Source organism: Podarcis cretensis (assembly GCF_951804945.1).
Source record: "Podarcis cretensis genome assembly, chromosome: 7".
Classification (NCBI taxonomy): Eukaryota; Metazoa; Chordata; class Lepidosauria; order Squamata; family Lacertidae; genus Podarcis; species Podarcis cretensis.
This window is the reverse complement of record NC_137176.1, coordinates 93,866,667-93,889,129: the sequence shown is the minus strand read 5'-3', so window position 1 is coordinate 93,889,129 and position 22,463 is coordinate 93,866,667. Positions and strand designations below refer to the sequence as shown.

Below are 22,463 nucleotides of genomic sequence, written 5' to 3'. Positions count from 1 at the left end.
AGGGGCCAAGACCCTCCTCTGGCGCTGCTTCCATGCTGGGCCTGAGGCCAGAAGAGAGGCCAGCTCCAGGCTCTTCGGGTGCATTGTGGCTCCTTTTTTCGGGAAGAGCAATGCTAGCCCTGACCTCCTCCCCTCCTTCCAAGGGTGAAACCCCCGGAAGACCCTGGCCCCCATCTGGAACGAAAGACCCTCCCAGCACAACATGTGGGAAGGGGCCGAGGATCCTTCTGCAGCACCCCCTCAACCCAACACCTGGTCTGCCCCAGCTGCAAAAACGACACAAATGGGGGAACTTGCTGGTTGCAGCTTTATTCAGCCCACAGACTTGGAAGCAAAGCTCAGAATAATCCCAGCCCAAAAACCCTCCTTCCCAGGGGAGATCCGAGGGGCTCCAACTGCAGGGCCACCTGCCCACTCTGCCCAAGGCCTTGGGGGGGTTTCGGTGGTGGTGGTGTTTGAGAGAGGAGCCCGGCTTGGGACCAGGCAGAGAGTGGAGGGTCTCCAAGAAGCCTAGAGGGGAGGTCATATAAAGGCCTTGGCCAGGGAGGTACTGCTGGGACCCCCAGACAAAGTGGGGCTGGCCCTCCTGGTGCTGGGCGGGGAGGCTGGAGGAGGAAAGGCCAAGCAGTCAGCAAGCCCAGCTCGGCCAGAAAACCCCCAGAAGAGAGGAAGAGAGGAATTTGTGGGGGCAACTGCAGGGTTCTTCCCCCTTCACCCAGCGGCAAACCTCAGGCCTTGCTGCCCCCTGGTGGGAAGAAGGGGAGTGGCAGGTGCAGCTCTTCTCCCCTCACATGGGGAGTGGGGGCCCCCTGGAGCGCATGGCATGGCTGACCTAGGCTCATTCAGTTCAGTGGGTCTACCCTGAGCAGGACGAGCGCTGATTACCGCTTGCATGCAACATCTGCTCCCCATGGAGGGAGGCTTTCAACTCCCACTCTTGCCCCACAGCTGACAGAGACTGCCCCCCTGCAGACCCCCTGGTGAGGAGGGGGCCCCATCACGCTCTCTCCTGGGCCAGGCGGTAGTCATAGAGGCTCCCTCGCTCCAGGAAGGGCCAGCCTCTGGGGGGGGCTGCCTGCCCTTTGGGGGGTCCCGGGGGCGCGGCAGGTGGTCCGAAGCCCCCTCCTCCCGGGGTCTGCAGGCAGAAGACGTCCTGAAGGGAAGGAGAAGGGAGATGTTTGGGGTGGGGCAGAGGAGGAACTCTGTGCTGGGGGAAGGTCCCCTTGGGGGGCAGGCAGGTGAGGAAACCGAGATGGGTCTGGGGGTTCAGAGCCAGGAGCAGAGGGAGGGGGGTGCGCATGCGCGGACCGGATCCTTACCCCAGGCCCCACTTTCACAGACGTCTTGCCGCCCAGGTTGATGGTATGGCCGTCCTGTCGAATCAGCAGGTTGAGGCCTGGGGAGCCAGACTCACCCCCTGGAATCAATGGGGTGGGGGAATAAAGTCATTACAGCCGGGGGGGGGGACTCCCAAAGAGCCAAACTGAGAGGGCAGGGAGAGTTGGGGGGGTGCCTCTGTTCTCTCTGCCCATGACACAACCCTCTCCCCAGATTCAGCCAAGGCTCACCGTACCCACAAAGTACCCTTCTCTGCCCCCCACCCACAAAGGAACCTGGGCAGAAGGTGGGGGGCGAGCGTTGGGAGCCGGGAGCCCCCTCACCTTGCAGGCCGTAGGGGCGGAAGGCCCGCCTCTCGCTCAGCACCGACAGCACCATCTCCTCCCGGAACTGCAGTTCCCGACGCACCCCGTCCCCACCTCGGAAGCGCCCGGTGCCCCCGGTGCCCGGGGCCAGCTCAAAGCACCTCAGGACCACTGGATACCTTGTGGGAGGGAGGGAAAGCGGTGGGGGTCATTCAGGACAGGCCACAAAATCTCCCCCCTAAAAAAAAGGGTGAGGGGCTGCAGAGATGGGGGCCGAGAGGGACCCTACAAAGGTTTCGAACTATAACTCCCACAGCTCACAGGAACTGAAGCCCCAGACTTATGGAGGGTCCTGGTTGGCGGCATGCAGGGCTCTCCCTGTGGGGCTGGGTCTTTGCTGTGGCTGCTGCCTTGCGGGGGTCAGACTAGAGAACCCTTGGAGCCCCTTCCAAGTCTGCAGTTCTGTGATCCACACTGCCCAGCCCCAGTCCCTCCCAGGGGGCTCAGCTAGATGCTGCCCAGGAAAGGAGATGGAGCCCCCGTTCCCCCTTCTCCTCCCCCCAGAGCCCCCTGGAGGCCCCCGTCCCAGAAAGCACCCACCGCTTCTCCAAGATCTCGGGGTCCGTGATGCGGGTGTTGGTCATGTGGCTGTGCACCCCACTGCGGCCATGCCAGTGGGGCCCTGCCCCACACCCGCCAGCCACCGTCTCGTAGTAGCCGATGCGCTCGTTGCCAAAGGTGACATTGTTCATGCAGCCCTGGGGAGAGGGAGGGGCCGTGAGGAAGACGCCCCCCCAGCCCCCCAGGGGCCAAGGCCCCCGCCAGCCCCCAACCGCCTCCCTCCCCATCTAGACTCTTCCCAGGGGATGATGGGAAACGGGAGCCACGCTTGGCCTCCCCCTCCCCCCCCACATCAGCCGGGGGGGGGAGGCTCTGGGGAGCAGGCAGGGCAAGGACCCCCCCCCCTTTATGAGGGGAAGGGAGGATTGTGGGGTAAAGAAAGCGGGGCTTTCCCCATGATCGAGGATTGCAGAGCCAGAGACCAGCGTGGAGGATAAAATTGTGATATGGAATTATAAAAACATCGATGAGAGATGAGAGGCAGGACTGTGATGCAGAAATGCTTTGGAATTCAGATCGTGAGAAGTCACAAAATTAAGATTATAATTTGGAAGACAATTGGATTTTATTTTTTTAGTTGAGAGCCCCCACCTTGCCCTCTTAGGACCACCCCGGCTCGGCCCACCCTCACCTGTCCCTCCTCTCACCTGAGAAGCTGCACAGGCCTCAAAGGCCCGGAAGATGACGTCGACCACCCTCTGGGAGGTCAGGACGTTGCCCCCGACCACAGCTGCGTCTGGGGAGGGGTCCAGCAGGGAGCCTTTGGGGATGAGGGTCTGCACGGGCGCCAGGCAACCCTGCAGGGAGGGAGGGAGGGATGCCAAGGACCAGCCTGACCAAGAGGGCAAACCCCTTTGGCTCCAGTCCAGCACTCTGACCACTACGCCACACTGCCTCCCCCCAAGGGGCTCTGGATCCCCGTCTTTTGAGTGCGGCCATCCCTCTCCTGGGGCTGGAAGGCTCCTCTGAGGGCAGGGCTCCTCCCCACTCCTTTCCGCGGGGGGGGGGGGAGGCAGGACTCCCCCGGCCCCTGGCTTGCCCCCCAGGGGCCGCTCTCCTCCCCCCGCCCTACCTGGTTGAGGGGGATCTCCTGGCCCACCATGCAGCGCAGGCAGTAGATGAGGGCCGAGAGGGTGATGGCTCGAGGGGCGTTGCAGTTGCCGTAGACCTCGTGGCCGGAGCCCTGGAAGTCAAAGACAGCCGTGCCCTGCGGGGGGAGAAGAGAGGCGGTGGGGGAGGAAAGGGGGAGAGGCAGGGGTCCCGGTCCCCCGCCCCACTGCCTCTTGTGGGAGGGAGTTTCACCGCTGAACTCTGTGCTATGCAAAGGACTTTCTCTTCTCTGTCCTGAATTTCCCAACACTCATCTCCCCTGGATGTCCACAAGTCTGAGCATTACGAGAAAGCGAGAAAAGCTTTCCTCTCTCCACCATTCCCCCCCCTTTTTTTTCCTTTTTATAACAAATTTATTGCGTTGAAACTTGCAATTATAAAAAGCTAGGAATTTCATGATGGGAATAAACCAGATAGACGTTTTATAACAGGGCAATTTGTACAACTGTCCACACTTTATCAGGTAAATAAATTATTTCAAAACACTACATGATGAGACTTAAAAGATGGTTGTGGGTTTTTTTTGCAGCCCAATCTTGGATGTTGGATGTTGGTGTTACCTTGCTAACTCATTACTCTCACCTGAAATATAAGCAAAAAGATGAATGATATGACCAATACTGGAGCAAACAGTCCCTCCTGGCACAAACTTCATCTTTTGTCAACAATAAGAATAAATTTGAAAAATAAAGCCATTGATCAGGTGGTGTGTCTTCATTTCTTAGCTTGACCTTCCAATAAGTATTTAGCTTCATTAATTTCATTGCTTGCAGTGTAAACAACCTGCATATCCAGCAACAGCTATCATGGTACTAGCCATGGCTTCTGCTGGGTATGGGGAGCAGAAGCAGCGGGGGGGGGGGGAGGTTCGGTCAGGCAGACACTGGCCAAGGGAAAGCTCAGTCCCGTGTCCCCACCCCACCCCACTACAGCCCCCCCCCCCGCCACCTGGCTGGCTGCTGGCAGGCAGGCTGCGTGCCCTCCTGCCAGAAAGCAGAGGGGAGAGCATGGTGTGCATTCTCTCTCCATCATTTGACAAACCCTTCCCCTGCCTGCTATTGCTCCCCTTCTCTCTAAACGACAAGGTCCCAAAGGCTGCTGCCTTTCTTCCATCCCCTGCTTGATCCTTTTGGCTGCCCTTTCCTGAACTTTTTTCAACTCAACAAATCTCCTTCTGGAGGTGAGGAGACACAGCACCCCCCCCCCGAGCCACCTGCACTCACCTGCTGGGGGTCCACCGTCACCTTCAGGCGGATGGGGGAGCCATCGTCCAGGAAGTCCTCCGCCTCCACCTGCAGGGGGCGCCCCGGCTCCCCCTGGCGGGCGGCAAAGTCCTTCAGCATGTCCTGCACAGCCACTTCTGCGTTGGCCTGGAGGGGGGGGCGGCACAAAGGACAGCAGAGACTTGGGGGGTGGCCCTGCAGGTCTCTCTCCCCCTGCTCTCCAACACGCTCTCCAACCTGCGCCCACGTCGGAACTAGGGAGGCGTTTGGGTGTTTTGTGACAACCGTCCAGTGGCATCTGTGACATTGCTCTGGCTTTCCGTTTTATACTGAGGGCTGCTCTGGAAGGGTTTGGGTTGAAATGTGTGGAATTATATACACAGATAACCCCATGGATTAAGGAAGGCCTTGAGGGTGTTCTTGCACACTTCCAAGGAGTCCAAGGTGGGGGTTTGGGAGGCAGACCAACATGCAAGGATGTCGGGATTCACAGAATGCTGTGTGAGATAGTAAGTCTGCAGGCTTGAGTCTGCAGGCTGATGCAACCGGCCTGCAATACTTTCTATGGAAGTGCTGGGTCAGAAAGACTTGCAGTAATGTGCTGTCAGTTGATTGGCTGTCATTGGTTTAAAAGGAAACCTGTCCAGCACTAAGAGGTGGTGTAGAAGAGTGTGGTCAGAGAGAGATAGAGAGATAGAAAGGTCTTCCTATTTGCCTAAAGACTAGGGCCCTGTGGGACTTGACATCTTTCCACAGGGCCTGCAAGACAGAGCTGTAATCCTCATAGAACTCTAGCCCAATGGTTGCCATGAATTTGATTTGAACTGATTTTATAATGAATTGATTTTAGACTGCTGTATTACTTTACTGTTGTTAGCCGCTCTGAGCCCGGCTTCGGCTGGGGAGGGCAGGATATAAATAAAATATTATTATTATTATTATTATTATTATTATTATTATTATTATTATGCAGCCAGGTACTCTGTTTGACTGTATGAACTGCTTGTGTATTATAGCCTGTGGATTATTGTATATATTTGTATATACCATATATAGCTCACAATAGATATACTGCACTGCAGAACCTGGGACCCTGAGCTAAAGTGCCGCAGAGAATTTGTGACAGAGGACCATGTTTTTTGGGGGCAGAGACAGACCCTGGCTGGCCTGCTTCCAGCCCTGGATCTGCAAAGGAAAAGGATGGCTCCGTCCCTCCGGTTTACAATAATATCCACGTACGGAAACACACTGCAAAATCTCGGAAGGAGGCTGTTCAGCCATCCCTCAGGGATTCTTTAGTCGCAATTGCTGCCTTGCAGAGGGTTGGGCTGGATGACCCTCAGGGTCCCTCCCAACAAGGATCAGAGGCTGTCCACTCCTACAAGCCTCTCTCATTTTCAAGGGCTGATTTAGAGCCCCCCCGGCCCCCCTTGCGGTCTTCCTGCTCACCTGGATGTGAGCCATGTAGGCCTGCACCACTTCTAAGCCGTACTGACCAATCAGCTCGTTCACCAGCTGGATCCCCTTCTGATTGGCTGCCACCTGAGCGCGAAGGTCAGAGAGGTTGTCCTGCAGGTTGCGTGTGCCACTGCTGCCGGGGAGGCGGGCGGGGGCCATCAGAGCCTCCGTGACGGCTGCGGGGGGAGCAGGGGAGGCAGGTGAGCCCCCCAGCAAGGTCAAAGGCCACCGATGGGCAGAGAGACCCCTGGATTCTCCCCCTCCTTGGCTCAGCCCCCACATACCCTCCTCCTGGAAGACGCCACCCTTGACCAGCTTGAAGGAAATGAAGACGGCCCCCTCCTCCTGGAGGGAGCGGGAGTGGGGGGGCATGGAGCCCGGCGTGATCCCCCCAATGTCCGCATGGTGCCCCCGGCTGGCCACAAAGAAGACCGGCCTGGCCTCTCCTGGCCAGAAGACCTGTGAGGGGGCAGAAGAAGGGAGCAGGCTTGGTCCACGGGGAGCGGCCATGGGGCAGGGATGGCAGGAGCCACAGGGCAATGGGGGAAGATCCTGGGACTGCCACCCCCCAGCTCCAAGGGCACTGGGCATCCAACCCTCCCCAGTCCTGAAGGGGCCCAAGCCACACACCCGGGCACGGCTGTCGGTCTGCCAGGACAGAGATGCCAGGCCAGGCTGTGCCCCTGGGACCCCTGCCCACCAGGAGACCCCAACTCACAGGGGTGATGACGGTCAGGTCCGGCAGGTGGCTGCCCCCTGCGCACGGGTGGTTGCTCAGGAGAACGTCCCCCTCGTGGAGGTCGGAGCCCAGGTTCCGGATCTGGAAGGGCAGCAGGAAAGAGAAAGGGCAGGGGGAGCGAAGCCCCTCGAGTGAGGAGGGGTCCCAGGGGCTCCCCAGGGCCAAAAGGGGCAGTTCCTCCGGCCCCTGAATCCTGAAGTCCCAAGAGGGCTGAGCTGGAGGAGGGAGCTCTGGCCGCCAGCAGAGTCCAGCTGCTCCATCCAGGCAGTGTGGCCTAGTGGTCAGGGTGCTGGCCTAGGGACTGGGTTCAGATCCCCACCCGACTGTCATGGCCGTGGGGAACCAGCAGCTCGACAGGAGGAAAGGCGGGATTCAAAGGGGATGAAGAATAAGAGAGAGACGGCCACTTTCCATTTTCCCATTTTTGGGAGTCCCAGCAAAGGAAGAATGGAATCTGCAGAAACGGCTAAACTCACCGGAAGAATAAGAAATCAAGATAACAAACATTTTATAAAAGAATGGAAGTGGTTTATTGAATATTTACAGATAAATTATGAACAGATAAAAACAATGGCAGGATTATTGTAAAAACCTGCATCTATATAAGAGCATATATATAAAGAAAATTAATAAATGAGCAAGTTAAGTTAATTTGGATATGCAGAAGATGTTAAAAATAAATCTAAGGAACCGCAGAAAGAGGGGGAAGGAAGCAAAGTTTTAAAATGTCAAAATGAATGCAAAATAAGTGAAATGTAGATAAGTGAAAAGTATAATTATTTTATACATGCGGCCCAAAGCCCATAGCAACTCAAGACCATATATGAAAAGACATATAGGGTTCTGGATAGAAAGGGGGGAGCCGGGCACCTTGGCCCCCTCCCTGGCTTGGGTGCAGCTTTGCAGAGTCACCTTGTGGAAGTCGGGGGGGGCGGTGGGGGGGAGGCCTACCTGAAACTGCACCGTCTCCTGCATGGCACCCAGGTGGACTGGGATGTGGGGCGCGTTGGAGACCAGCCCCCCATCGGGGCCAAAGAGGGCGCAGGAGAAATCCAGCCTCTCCTTGATGTTGGTGGAGATGGCTGTGCGCTGCAGGATGCGTCCCATCTGCTCTGTTTGGCGGGGGAAGAGGGTCAGGGTTTTTAATATTCTGTCGGGAGCCACAAAGAGCGGCTGGGGAAACTCAGCCAGATATCATCAGACATTAAAAACTTCCCTAAACAGGGCTGCCTTCAGATGTCTTCTACAAGTCAGATAGTTCTTTATTTCCTTGACATCTGATGGGAGGGCGTTCCACAGGGCGGGCGCCGCCACCAAGAAGGCCCTCTGCCTGGTTCCCTGTGACCTCACTTCTCGCAATGAGGGAACCGCCAATTATTATTATTATTATTTATTATTATTACAGTATTATTATGATTCCCCCCCGCCAGGAATCTCCTCCAAGGACACACTCTCCTAGCCCCCCCCTCGTCCCCCCCAGGCAGAGCACACCCCTCACTCACCTGCAATGCTCATGAAGCGATGGGAGAAGATGGAGAGCTGGATGGGGTCTATCTGGGGGCCGACGGGGCGCTCCGTCCCGGACCCCACAGCGATGCAGATGTCTCCGAGTCGGGTCACGGAGGCTGTGCAGGAGGGCTCCACGAGGATGGTGCTGGGCGGGGGGCACAGAGGTTGCAGCTCGGCTCTTTCTTCCCCAACCCCCCTCCCCTCCCGCCTCTTTGCCCTTTCTGGAAGCAGCCCCCACCCTGGGTGCCCCACAGCCAGCCAGCGCCAAAGGCTCATGGACTCATTGCAGGGCAGGGATAAAGCCCCCCCCCTCACCTGTTCTTGTCAATGATGATGCTGGGACCAGGGATGGAGTGGCCCCAGGTGAGCTCCTCCAGCAGGTAGACGCTGGTGTCCAGGTAGCCGCCCTCAAAATAGCAGCGGGACACCTGGGGGGCAGACAGTGGGGCTGGATGATTAATACTAAGGACTGTTGGTTTAACTGTTGTAGTTGAGCTTCTTGCAATGCAGGGAGTCTGCCCCAACTCTGCAATTCTATTATTCTAATTTATTGGCCCCCCTCCACCCAGGTCCCAGGATCAGCTGCACCACCAAAAGCAACTTTCAGCCTTGGAAATGAGGAGTAAGGAAGCCTAGGAATTTAAGTTGCTTTCCCGAAGCAAAGAGTGGTGTGGCAGAAAACATTCCTTTTCTATTTCTGACCCACCCAGAGAGCAAGGAGGACAGAACCAGCAGAGTCCAAGACAAGAGCCCCTAGCTGTTGGCAGCTGGGTCTGGGGGGACCAGGCCCCTCTCCCAAAGCCCCAGCACAGGCTCTGGGGGTCCCTGCCTGCTCCCCCAGGCTGGCCTGTTGTATTTGCAAACAATTGGATCCAGTTGTACCTGGGCTCCCAAACGCCTTGGGAGTCAAATGTTCAGGCTCCCGAATGATCGGAATCCGGAAGGGAGTGTTCCAGTTTCCGAATGTTTTTGGGAAGCCGAACATCCGCTGCGGACACCGCTATTATTTACGGCACACCTGCGCAATCAGGAACCAGTCGGAAGCTGCACCTTGGTTTCCTAACTTTTGGGAAGTCAAACAGACTTCCGGAACGGATTCCGTTTGACTTCTGAGGTACATCTATACTGCAAAAAGGTCACCCACGTCTCCAGGACCCAATCCTGCCAGAGAAAGGGCGCCTTGTCTCCCCACCTTCCTGCCCCACAGCTCTGCGATGGTCCACCGGGATATATATTGTATCAGGAACTGCGTGACCTTGAAAATAAAAGTGTCCCCTTCCGACGAAAGAGAGCGTTTGAAATTGGGAGGGGGTTAATTGGGCTCTTCTCAGACTGCAGGTTCCAAAAGCACCTGAGCACCCAGCAGTCGGGGGAGTCCAGCTCCCTCCCCCAAGTCGGGGCCCCCTGGATGCTTTGGACTCCAGCTCCCATCAGCCCCTAGGCCAGCTGGGGCTGCCGGGAGGGGAGGAGCCAGAGCCCAAAGTTAAACTGCGGAACTCCCTCCCACAGGGACGGCTTTCAAAGAGGATTGCCCAAATGCATGGAGCAGGAGGGGGCTCTCAAGGGCAACCAGCCAGGAGGGGGCAGGGGGGTCCTCACCCTTTCCCGGCGGGGGGGCTGCTCACTGGCCGGCACCGGCTCTTCCTGGCCCAGCCCGGAGCTGGCCGTGCCCCTCACACGGACGTCGTCCACCAGGACGGCTCGGCCAGGGATGGTGAAGCCAAACTCCTGCAGGTACCTGGGGGGCCAAGCGCAGGCTCAGGGGGGCGACTGCAAAGCATCTCCCGGCCCCCACTGCACAGAAAGGGGCAGCTGGGCGCTTCCAAGCCGTGGTGCCAGGTGGGAGGGGGAGCCACTGACCTGGTGGCAAAGGCAGCGCCAAAGTCCCCGCTGCGGCAAGACTGGGCAGTGGCCGGGTAGCCCTTGGCGGAGCACATGAGGGCGCAGTCCGTGCGCTCGTAGCGAAGGTGCAGGAAGGGCTCCGTGCTGATCTGGGATCTGGGGAAGGCCGAGGGGAGGGCAGTGAGCAAGCGGCTGGGGGCTGTTTTGCCCAGCTCCCCGCAAATGTAACACCAGCCCCCCTTTCTCACTCTGCCTTCCCCAGACAGAGGGCAGGTTGCCCACAGCGACCTGCAGGGCCTTCTCCCCCCAGGCCCCTGTCCCGCCCTGCAGGGGCGGCGCTCACCTGGCGAAGCCCTGGGCCTCCAGAGCCTGCACACACTTGGCCTCCAGGGCGGCGACTGTATCATCCAGCTGGGCGTAAGCCTCGGGGCCGTAGGCCAGGGAGCAGGGCTGCTGCGTCTCATGAACCACGTCTGCCAGAGCCAGGCCAAAGGCGGACAGGATCCCGCTGTGCCTGCCGGGAGGAGGAAGGGAGCGAGTGAGCGAGGGGGGGGGTCTTCCTCTGCCAGGTCAAGCGAGGGGTCCTGGGGGTGGAGACCCCCCTCCCCTCCCTCCCTGCCCTGGGCACCTACTTGTGGATGAAGACCTTGCTCATGCCCAAGGCCCGGGCGATGGCACAGGCGTGCTGCCCCCCAGCTCCCCCAAAGCAGGCCAGGATGTGGCGGGACGTGTCGTGGCCCCGAGCCTGGAAGGACAGAGCGGCCGTTGGAGCCCAGAAAGAGAGAGAGAAACAGGTGGCACTCTCCCCCCACCTCCCACAGGAGGGGCCAGGGAAAGGGTCCCCAGGCAGCAGGATTCGGGAAAGGGAAGCTCTGACCCCCTTCTTCAAATATCTCAAGGGCCGTCCCATGGAAGGTACTGTTAGTTTCTGTTTGCCACTGTGCAGCTGCTTAGAGTCACAAGACTCTGTTTACATTCCAGAGACATTCCAGCTTGTTGGAAGTCTCACAGGAGACGGATGTGACGTTACTGGTTTCCTGTCCCTTTGTTTTCCAGTTGCTCTCTGCTCTCACAGAGAGAGGAGGATTTCTTTTCTGTCTGTGTAGCTAGAAAATAAAGAAAAAACGAAATAAAAGAAAAAAAATTCCTTCCAGTAGCACCTTAAAGACCAACTAAGTTAGTTCTAGGTATGAGCTTTCGTGTGCATGCACACTTCTTCAGATACACTGAAACAGAAGTCACCAGACCCTTCTATATAGTGAGAGGGTGGAGAGGGGTATTACTCAGAAGGGTGGTGGGATTGGGTGATTGGCAGATAGCTGTGATGAGCCTGTTGACGACTCTTAACGACTGCAATAGGTCTTACAGGAAAAAGCAAGGGGTGAGAAGGTGAAAAATGGCTTTGTCACGTATAATGAGATAAGAATCCAATGTCTTTGTTCAGACCAGGTCTCTCCATGGTTTTAAGTTTGGTGATAAGTTGCAATTCAGCAGCTTCTCTTTCCAGTCTATTTCTGAAATTCCTTTGTAATAGAACAGCTACTTTGAGATCTTGTATAGAATGTCCTGGGAGATTGAAGTGTTCTCCTACTGGTTTCTCTGTCTTGTGATTCCTGATGTCGGATTTATGTCCGTTTATCCTTTGGCGTAAGGTTTGGCCTGTTTGTCCAATATAGAGAGCTGAAGGACACTGTTGGCATTTGATGGCATACACCATGTTAGACGATGAGCAATTAGTCGCGAGATGGTATGTGTGATGTTGTTGGGGCCAGTAATGATGTTGTCCGGGTGTATGTGGCAGCAAAGTTGGCATCTGGGTTTATTGCAGGCTCTGGTGCCAGTGTCCGTGTTAAGTCTGGTAGTAGTATTATTGTGGGTTAGGAGTTGTTTGAGATTGGGTGGCTGTCTGTAGGCAATGAAAGGTCTTCCTCCCAGAGCTTGAGAAAGAGAACTGTCATTGTCCAGGAGAGGTTGTAGATCTCTGATGATGCGTTGTACTGTTTTAACTTGGGAGCTGTATGTGATGACTAGAGGTGTTCTGTTATTTTCTTTTTTGGGTCTGTCTTGCAGCAAGTTCTCTCTGGGTATCAGTCTGGCTCTGTTGATCTGTTGTCTAACTTCATCTGCTGGGTATTTTAGTTCAAAAAAGGTTTGCTGTAGATCTCTTAGGTGAGAGTCTCTGTCTGTAGAATTGGAGCAGATGCGGCTGTAACGTAGTGCCTGGCTATATACAATGGACTGTTTGGTATGTTTGGGATGGTAGCTAGAGGCATGTAGATATGTTTTTCGGTCAGTTGGTTTACGGTATAAGGTGGTGTCTATGCGCCTACCTGTAACTAGAAAATAAAGCATAGCGATGTAGCCATAAATCTCATCACTTCTGCGTGCTGCTTTGATTCTCTGCTGAATGGGAATGTGCCTGGAGCCTCATCAAAGGCTCAGGTCGTTAATCAGGTCAGAGGGTGATTCTGGAAGATGAGCTTTATCAGCTCGGCCGAGCACAGGTTCCGACAGGTGCAGCGATCTACTGGAGGGTAGGACTCGAACCCATGCCTTTGAGTGACAAGGAAGGAGATTCCAGCTAAATGTCAGGGAGAGATTTCTGGCGGCAGTAAGAGCTGTTTGACGGAGGAAAGGACTCCTTTGGACGGTGCTGGGCTCCTCCTTTGTCGGAGGTTTTAAATCAGATTTTGAATCAGATTATTTCGCTGCAATTCCTGCATTGCAGGACTAGATGAGCCCTACAGTTCTGTGATTCTATGAAGCTGCTGCTGTTTGTGTGTAGGACTGCTCCACCTCCAATAGCTTGGCTCCATGGCTCACCCCCTCCCTCCCTCCTCCCTCCCTCCCTCAGAGCCCCCCATGGCAGCCCCTGCCCTCCCTTCCCCAGGCTGGGGGGAATCCTTTGGAGCTCCTTAAAACAGCCCAGAAGTTGCAGCCTCAGAGAGCAGAGGCTCAGAGGCGCCTCCCCAGCCAACCCCCGGGACACCCAGAGTCATCTAGCCCAACCCCCTGCAATGCAGTGTTCAACATGGGGCTCGAACCCACGACCCTGAGATTAAGCGCCTCCTGCTCTATGGACTGGGCTCTTGATGATGATGATAATGATAATAATAATAGTAAATTTATACCCTGCCCACCTGGCTGGGTTTCCCCAGCCACTCTGGGCAGCTTCCAACTGAATATTAAAAATCAGACTGCCCCCCACCCTATGGGGGTCTCCCCCCACCACCCCCTTCTTACTAAGGGATACCAGCCATCCTTAAGGAGCTGCGTCTGAAACCACTGAACCTTCCTTCCCTAAATGCAGCCCAAATTTGGACAAGTAATCATTGTAGCATTCTTGAAACTGTCCAATCCAAATTTTTAAGGCAGATTTTTTCTGTACCACCCTGTGTCCCGAATGCAGCATTACGACTGGAGGCAAGTCTTCCCTCTGCAGAAGCTCTGTCCTGGGAAAGAACTCTTAATTATTGGCTCCGTTTAAATCTAAATCCTCCCGGTCTACTGCCCTTAGTGACACAAGACCCCCATAAAAGTGTGTGGTCCAAAATTGTGCACCAAAAATTCCTCTCCTGTGGACTCCACCCACATCAGCTTCTCACGATGGGCTTTATTAAAGCAAAAAGGCTAATTGGGCAGCGTCTGAAGGACTGAGAGCAACAGAACAATCTGGCCATTATAAAGAAACTCTGTCCTTGGTATGCCTCCCCCCCCCCTTCTCAGTTTGATCCCTGGCACCATATTTGTATAAATTAACTATCCCAAAATACAGAGGTGCCAGATTGGATGTGATGCCCTCTTCCGTACTTGAGGGCAGATCCCAAAAGATTCCAACTGAGAAACGACTCTGCCCCTGTGGAGATGGCAATCTGGAAACAGTGGCTCATGCTCTCCTGTCCTGCCCCCTTTACAAAGATCTGAGGAATGAGATCACCACCCCACTCCTGCTTACCATCCCAGGGCGCCCATCTGAGGCCACATGGTTCTTTCTGTTATCAGATCAAAATGACAACAGCAAAGGTTGCTAGGTTGATCGAGGGTGCAATGAGATTAAGGGCCACTATCTGAACGATAATCTTGGCCATTTGATTCCCCTTTTCACCCATTGTTGTCTTTTTAATTGTATATATTGCTTGTTTTATGTTGCTATGGCCATTGGCTAACACGAATAAAATTTATCTATCTTTGTGAGCCCTAGAAGCAGGGTGAGGCTGCTGCCCTGATTCGAAAGTAGCCTGCCCTCCCACCTTCCCACCTCTGGGGCCGCTCTGCTCCCTCTGCGGCCCCTTCAGGAGCTCCCAGGGCAAGTCAGGAGAAAGCCCCTCTTTCCCCTGGTGCAGAGGAGGGGGTCTCTGCCCCGGGAGCCTTGGCGCAGCCCCTACCTGCGTCAGGGCGCGGATGGGTCTGCACATGGCCTCGTTGGCCACGCGGATGAAGCCCATGGCCACCTCCTCCACGCTGAGCGGGGGGCTGGCCCCACGGAAGGCGTTGACCCTGGCGGCCAGCTCCTCAAAGGCCTGCAGGGTGGCCTCTGGCGAGAGGGGGAGGTTCTCCGTGGGTCCAAAGATGTGGGGGAAGTAGCTGGGTAGGAGGCGGCCCAGGCACAGGTTGGCGTCCGTCACCGTCAGGGGACCTCCTGGGGGCACAGAGGGAGAGGCGCAGTCAGGCACCCGCCGCCAGCATCCTGCCCCCCCCAACACCACCCCCTGCCCCACATGGCCGCCTCACCCTTCCGGTAGCAAGCGGGGCCAGGATGCGCCCCGGCAGACTCGGGGCCAACGACAAAGAGCCCAGACCTGGAAGGGAGGAAAAAGAGAGAGATTAACTGACCACTGTAGCAAATGGGGGGGGGGGACAAGGAGCTGCCAGGCCAGAGGAGAAGAGTCCGCTGGATCAGGCCAAAGGGGTCCATCCAGCCCAGCAGCCCAAGGGGAAACCTGCAAGCAGGATTGGAGCCAAGAGCACCCCTCTTTCTCCTGCGGAGACCGCGCAGAGCCCTCCTGGCTAGGAGCTATCTGTGGCCCCCTCCTCTTCCATGAAATTGTCCAATCCTCTTTCATCCCGGTTGGTGGCCCTCCTGTGGCAGGGAGTTCCACAGTTTAACTCGGGGCCCTGAACTCAAGGCAGGGAGCGCGGGAGAGAAAGCCCGGCAGCAGGAACAAGTGAGGCAGGGCGTGGGCCCCAAGGAAGTGGCCCTCAAAGGAGGCGGGGGCCACGGGGTCACCAGGACGCCCACCCCATCAAAGGAAGACGGTGCGGAGGCAACTGGATAGGCAGGGTCCCAGCAGCCAGAAGAGGGACCAGCACCCCACAGATCCCGGGGTGGGGGGCTGTGAGCCCGACCTGAAGAAGAGCCGTGAGCCCCCTCCGGCTGCCACGGTGTTGATGTCCAGCTGCGGGGCCTGGATGCTGACCCCGGCCGTCGTGGCCTCAAAGACGTGCTCGTACTCCCCAGCGTAGCGGCTCACGTCAGTGGAGGTGCCTGGGAGAGAGACCCCGGGTGAGGGACCCGCCAGAACAGCCCCACACTGTTTCTTATTTTATTTATTTACTGAATTTATATACCACCCTGGGACACGGGTGGCGCTGTGGGTTAAACCACAGAGCCCAGGACTTGCTGATCAGAAGGATGGCGGTTCGAATCCCCGGGACAGGGTGAGCTCCCGTTGCTCGGTCCCTGCTCCTGCCAAGCTAGCAGTTCAAAAGCATGTCAAAGTGCAAGTAGATAAATAGGTACCACTCCGGCGGGAAGGTAAATGGTGTTTCTGTGCGCTGCTCTGGTTCTCCAAAAGCGGCTTAGTCATGCTGGCCACATGACCTGGAAGCTGTACGCCGGCTCCCTTGGCCAATAAAGCGAGATGAGCACCGCAACCCCAGAGTCGGCCACAACTGGACCTAATGGTCAGGGGTCCCTTTACCTTTTCTATATACCACCCTATTATACCAGGAGGTCTCAGGTCTCATAGAAAAGACCGCAATACAGTGGACACTCAGGTTGTGAATGTGATCCGTGTGGGATGCACGTCCGTAACCCGCAGCGGCACGTCTTTGCACGCACGGGTTGCGATTTGGCACTTCTGCACATGCCCAAAGCGTAATTTAGCACTTCTGCGCATGAGCGACCGCAGAAACCCAGAAGTAACCCCTTCCAATACTTCTGGGTTTGGGCAGTCCGCAACCCCAAAAATCGCAACCTGAAGCGGCTGCAACTCGAGGTGTGACTGTATATAAAGTCAAAATGAAAACAAGAACCCAGTAATGCTCCCCCCCCCCAAAGAGCCACATTTTAAAAGGGTGTCGGGTGTCCTCTCCACGCCCCGTGGTCCCTCTTACCTCCCATGTCAAAGCCAATGACGGGCTGTCCATCTTCCCGGCGGTAGGTGGTGACGGCATAGCCCACGACGCCCCCTGCTGGGCCAGAGAGGATGGCGCGGGAGCCGCTGAAGGCCTCCATGGGGGTCAGGCCTCCGTCGGAGCGCATGAACATGACCGGGACGCCCTGCAGAGAGAGGCCAGGGGGCAGGGTAGGCCAGGCCAAGGAGGGGGGATCCCATCTGGCGGTGCCCTAAGGGTGCCCCCCCCGCTGCAATGCCCCCAAGGAGACTGGGTGCCAAACAGACCACCCCTCTCCGTTTTCCAGAGAGAGAGAGGGAGGGAGGGAGGGAGGGAGACTGCCAGAGACGGGACTCGAACCCAGCTCTCCTCAGACAAGTCCTCCCCCGTTTCCCACCTGGAGCTGCTGAGCGAAGCCGTCCCGGAAGCTGCTCAGGTAGCGGTGGATGCAGGGCGTGAGGTAGGCGTCTGCGCAGGCCGTGTAGCCCCGGGGCACTGCCCGCACCATGGGCATCACCTGGGAGGAGAGGGAGACCTGCTGGAAGCCCAGCTCCTTCGCCAGGTGCCCCACCTGACGCTCGTGCTCTGGCCACCTGCGGGGGGAGGAGAGGCTCAGCGCTGCTCACCCTCCGCCCTGGGCGCCAGCGCGGGACTGGACATCTTTCTGCAGGGCCTGCAAGACTGAGCTGTTCCACCTGGCCTTTGGTCCGCGTTTAGTCTGACCCTTATGTTTCCCTCCCCTTAGGGTTTGGATCTATGGGCTACTTTTAAAATGAGGCTGCATTTTAAATTGTATTTTAACCTGTATTTTAAATTGGGTTTTTTCCTATTATGTTTTTACTGTAATTTTACTGGTGTTAGCAGCCCTGAGCCTGACTTTGGCCGGGGAGGGCGGGGTATAAATAAATTGTTGTTGTTGTTGTTATTTGTTACGGGAGCAGCCCCTGCTTTTCTTCTGAAGCTGCCTCACTGTCTTGGCCGTCGCTTCCTTGGGGGCTCTGGTCTGGATCAGGCCAAAGGGGGCCCGCCCAGCCTCCTCCTCTCCCAGTGGCCAGCCAGGTGCCCCACAGAGAAACCAGCAAGCAGGATCCGGGCCCAAGAGCAGCTCTTGGCTCCTTGGTTTCCAGCAACTGGGATTCAGAAGCACGCCAGCCTCCGACCAGGGGGCAGAGCATCACCACCCCGGCTGGGCGCTCTGCAAGGCCTCCGCCTTCTCCTCCATGAATCAGGCCCATCCTCCTGCAGGACCAAGTTCCAGAGTCGGACTCTGCGCTGCGTGAAGACGGGCCTTCTTCCTCTGCCCTCAATCTTCCAACATTCAGCTTTTCCGCTGTTTGCCAATGTAAACACAGCTCAGCACGACTCCTAGTCTCAGGGCTATGGGTCCGAGCCCCATGTAAAAGATTCCTGCCTTGCAGGGGATCTGGTGATCCTTGGGATCCCTTCCAGCTCTGCAGTTCCACGACTGCGCTTCCTTCACTTCCTTTTCCGCTGAGGCTGCCTAGCTGGCTTGCCTGCCGGTTTCTGCTGGCAAAGGACGGGATGTGGGTTGCGAATAAAGGCTCTGGAGAGGAACTAGGCTGTGTCCAGGGCAGCTGTCTGCCAGCTCCATCTGGTACGCAGGATGAGACCCTACCTGCCTGCGCACTATGTCGCCAGAGTGGTGCATGCTCTAGTTATCTCCCGCTTGGACTACTACAATGCGCTCTCCGTGGGGCTACCTTTGAAGATGACCCAGAAACTACAATTAATCCAGAATGCAGCAGCTAGACTGGTGACTGGGAGTGGAGACCACATAACACCGGTCTTGAAAGACCTACATTGGCTCCCAGTACGTTTCTGAGCACAGTTCAAAGTGTTGGCGCTGACCTTGAAAGCCCTAAATGGCCTCAGTCCAGTATTTCTGAAGGAGCGTCTCCTCCCCCATTGTTCAGCCCGGAAGCTGAGGTCCAGCGCCGAGGGCCTTCTGGGGATTCCCTCACTGTGAGAAGTGAGGTTACAGGGAACCAGGCCTTCTTGGTGGTGGCGCCCGCCCTGTGGAACGCCCTCCCACCAGATGTCAAAGAGAACAACAGCTACCAGACTTTTAGAAGACATCTGAAGGCAGCCCTCTTCAGGGAAGCTTTTAATGTCTGATGTTTTATTCTGTTTTCAATCTGTTGGGAGCTGCCCTGAGTGGCTGGGGAAACCCAGCCAGATGGGTGGGGTACAAATAATAAAATTATGATCATATTATTATAGGTTGCCCCCAGGCTCAGACGAGCAGCAGCGCACTGACCTCCCCTCCATTCCTGGGGCAGCTCCACACCCTCAACCCACAGCGTAAGACTTCCTCCCCCCTCAGGAGCAGAACTCACATGTAGGAGTGCAGAAGGACCACTGCCAGGCTGCGGATGCCCTGGGCCAACAACCCCTCCAGCTGCCCTCGCAGGGCATCCAGGTCCAACGGCTGGTGTACCACGAGGGACTCCCCTGTCAAACCTGGGGGGGGGGGAGAGGAAGAGAACCGGCAGGTGAACCCCCATCTGGGAGACCCTCCCTGCATCATCCTCACACAGCCCCACAGAGCCAGCGCCAGCCCTCCAGGGCAGATGGAGGCAGCAGTGCCCCTAACTGGGAAGGAGCTCCCACCTGTGACTTTGGGGGCAGAGCCGTAGAGCTGGCATCCCTCGCGATGGAGGACCAGGCGCTCGTCCACCTCCAGCACGGCCTCATACAGCAGGTCTGGCATGGAGACTGCCTGGGGAGAAGGAGGGGGTGGCAGAGGGGGGGCGGGTCACGGGCAGATCACTGTATGTTTCCGAGCACAATTCAAAGTGCTGGTGCTGACCTTGAAAGCCCTAAACGGCCTCAAAGGCCAGTATACCTGAAGGAACATCTCCGCACTGAGGTCCAGCTCCGAGGGCCTTCTGGCGGTTCCCTCCCTGCAAGAAGTGAGGTTACAGGGAACCAGGGAGAGGGCCTTCTCAGTGGTGGTGCCCAACATCAGATGTCAAGGAGATAAACAACTACCAGACTTTTAGAAGACATCTGAAGTCAGCCCTGTTTAGGGAAGCTTTTAATGTTTATTGTATTTTAATATTCTGTTGGAAGCCGCCCAGAGTGGCTGGAAAAACCCATCCAGATGGGTGGGGTATAAATATTATTATTATTATTATTATTATTATTATTATTATCATCCTCATCAGGGGATGGACATCCTCACTCGCAGGCCGGGAGAGGGATCTGCACCCCTTTCACAGAACCACAGAAATGCAGATTCGGAAGGGGTCCCGTGGGTCATCTAGTCCAACCCCCACAACCCTGGGATCACAACCACTGGCTCCTCCTCCATCTGCTGCGGGGGGGGGGTGCTCCGCCATCATAAACGTGTTGGGTGGTGCTTGCAGGAGGCCTGGCCCCCCAGGGAAAGCTGCCAGGTGGGCAAGGCAGCCGCTAAAGTGCAGGCTGGCCTCAGGAATTAAAAGCAAAACCTTGAACCTGGCTCAGGAGCAAATCAGCAGCCAGAGCAGATCTCTGAGCAGAGCTTTCATGCGCTGGCATCGTCGTCAGCAACCAAGCTAAGAGCATAGGAAACTGTGCCAGGCTGTTGGTCCATCTAGTTCAGTGTTGCCTACTCTGGCCGGCAGCCCCTCTCCAGAGGCCTCTCCCAGCCCCACCTGGAGACGCCTGGGATCAAACCTTCTGCATGCAGCACAGATGCTCTGCGACTGAGCTATGGCTCTTCTCCTATGGCTATGGCCGTCCGTCAGAGATTCTTCCTGCATCGCAGGCGATTGGGTCATGACCCCTGAGGGTCCCTTCCACCTCTGCAATTCTATGATTCTATCCTGTTTCCTCCCCCCCCCCCCATGGCACAAGAAGAATTTAGGGCATTTGAGGGCAAGCCCAGCCATGAAAAATGTGCTGCTCCACTGAGATTCTTCGCAGAACTTGCCGGCAGGGGAGGGAGGGCCCAGATCAGAGTGAGCAGCAGTGATTGGGGTGGCAGGAAGGGAGGGAGATGCTCAAGGCACCCAGGGGTGGGGGCACCAGCACATGGCAGCCGTCGCTGCTCCCCCCCCCCCAGCCTGCCAGGAAAGCACCTTCTGCAGCCTCCATGGAAACCAGGAGCAAAGCCCCCCCCCCCTTCCCAGCTGGCTGGCTGCCCAGTCGGCTCTGCCGAGGGACCTCTAAGCTGTTCCCACATGCCCCCTCCATGCCCAGCCAGCAGGAACGCTCCAGCGCTGCCAGCCAATCCCAAGAGTGGCACAGCACCCGCCCACCCCTCCAGGCTGCCCAGGAAGGTGGCACCGGCTGGCACAGGCTGGAGTCCAGACTGCTGCCTCTGGAGGGCAGAAGGGGACAGCTGAGCCCCCTCTCCTGCTGGACACAGAGGAAGGAGGGGGGCGGGAGGGGGGAGAGTCCTGGCACTGACCAGGTCAAAGATGTGCGGCCGCGCCTGGTTGCCAATGTGTAGCAGGTCCCTGAAGCCTTTGGTGATGAGCAGCGCCAGGCGCCCCCCCTTGCGCTCCAAAAGGGCGTTGGTGGCCACCGTGGTGCCCATGCGGATCCACTCAATGCGCGAGGTGTCCAGGGGCTGGTCTTTGGGGAAGGGGATGCCGCATTCCTGGGGGGAGCAAAGCGTCCGTCACGGCCTGCCAGGCTGAGCACACACACAGGACAAGAGGACGGGAAAAGCTCCTGCACAGCCCTTGTGCATAACGGTTTGGAAGGTGCTCCTGTCATATTTTGGACTAAGCTCCTAAGGGACAAAGAACCAGCCCCCTCTAGCCCCCCAGGAGGACCATAGCAGCCAGGAGAGGACACCCACCTGCCCACCAGGGCACTGCTGTCCAGACCCATGGCTCCGACTCCCCACACAGGGAATGCACACCTGGGACACCAATGCCTTACACTGACTGGCAGCAGGTGGCTCTCCAGTTGGCCTGGCAAGGGACCCTCCCAGCCCCACCAGACCAAACAGGGGACATGCATGTGGCCCCCTGTTCTTCAGCTCCATCCAAGGGCTGCCTTTAAAGCCCCTCTTTAAGACCCCCGTCCAGCTGCTGAGGTGGTCTTCAGGGGCTCCCTCCGGGTGCCCTCAGGTGGGCAGGGAGCAGGGCCTTTTCTGGGATGGCACCCCAGCTGCTGGAAGAGCTGCTGGGCGTCCTGGTCGCCCTCTGCGAAGCCCCTCCCCTTTGCCTGGGGCTGGGGGGCTTCAACTAGCCTCACACTAGGGCTGGGGGGCTCTCCAGGGCCGAAGGGCTTGCAAGAGCTCCTGCTTCCTCCGGGGGAATTCTTTCCGGCTGCTGCCGCTTTCTTGGCAGAGGCAACCCGAAGGCGCGTCCTTGCCAGGCGCCCGGGCGGCTCTCGTTCCGCGGCCGCCTCACCTCCTCCAGGACGCGCCGGATGCCCTCGGTGGGCGCGTCGCGGTAGTTGGCCGGGTCCTCGGAGAGCAGCTTCAGCACGCGCGCCTTCCCTCCGGGGCAGCGGGCGAAGACGTCCGTGAAGGTGCCGCCGCGGTCGATGGCGAACTGGAACTTGCCGGGCGCAGCCATAGCCCGACGGAGCGCCCGCCGGACGGGCGGCGGGGAGAAGGGACGGCCGAGGGAGGCGTGCAGAAACCCCGGGGTCCCCGCAGCCCGGCTGGAGCGCCTCACGGGGTCCCCGGCAGAGTCCAGAGCGGGAGGAGCCTCGGCCGGCAGCGGACTGGCTCGACGGCGCGCCCCTGGCCGAGACCTCCGCTCGGGAAGCTCCTCCTGCCGCGGGAGGGGCCGGCTCGGCGCCCCGCCTGACTTGCTGGACGGGTTCGCGCAGGGCAGGGAAGAGGCGTGCAACTGCCCTCCCGGGACGCGGGCTCGTGGGAATCGCGGCCCCCTCCTCGCTCCCTCCCGCGAACCCGAGCGGGACCAGGAGGCTCCAGGCGCCCCTTCAATGCTCCCCCCCCCCCGACGGGCCGAGAGAGTTGATGCCCTGAAAGGCGGCTCGCAGAAACTTTCC

General features: G+C 57.6%; 1 protein-coding gene across 1 annotated transcript; it reads right to left on the bottom strand.

The window, feature by feature from the left end:
* Window positions 1-289: 289 nt before the first annotated feature.
* Window positions 290-22,422, bottom strand: OPLAH (5-oxoprolinase, ATP-hydrolysing). The gene is made up of 26 exons (XM_079984160.1): window positions 21,854-22,422; window positions 20,899-21,090; window positions 19,113-19,221; window positions 18,839-18,962; window positions 16,879-17,074; window positions 16,482-16,647; window positions 15,492-15,630; window positions 14,877-14,944; window positions 14,531-14,784; window positions 10,778-10,890; window positions 10,489-10,659; window positions 10,164-10,301; window positions 9,903-10,041; window positions 8,619-8,731; window positions 8,297-8,448; window positions 7,746-7,906; window positions 6,774-6,875; window positions 6,340-6,514; window positions 6,047-6,231; window positions 4,598-4,744; window positions 3,337-3,471; window positions 2,912-3,061; window positions 2,244-2,401; window positions 1,662-1,822; window positions 1,320-1,417; window positions 290-1,153 (listed from the first exon to the last, which is right to left on the bottom strand). Exons 1-26 carry the CDS (start codon window positions 22,019-22,021, stop codon window positions 998-1,000), a joined length of 3,870 nt encoding a protein of 1,289 aa, XP_079840286.1. The 5' UTR covers window positions 22,022-22,422; the 3' UTR covers window positions 290-997.
* Between the last annotated feature and the right edge of the window lie 41 nt (window positions 22,423-22,463).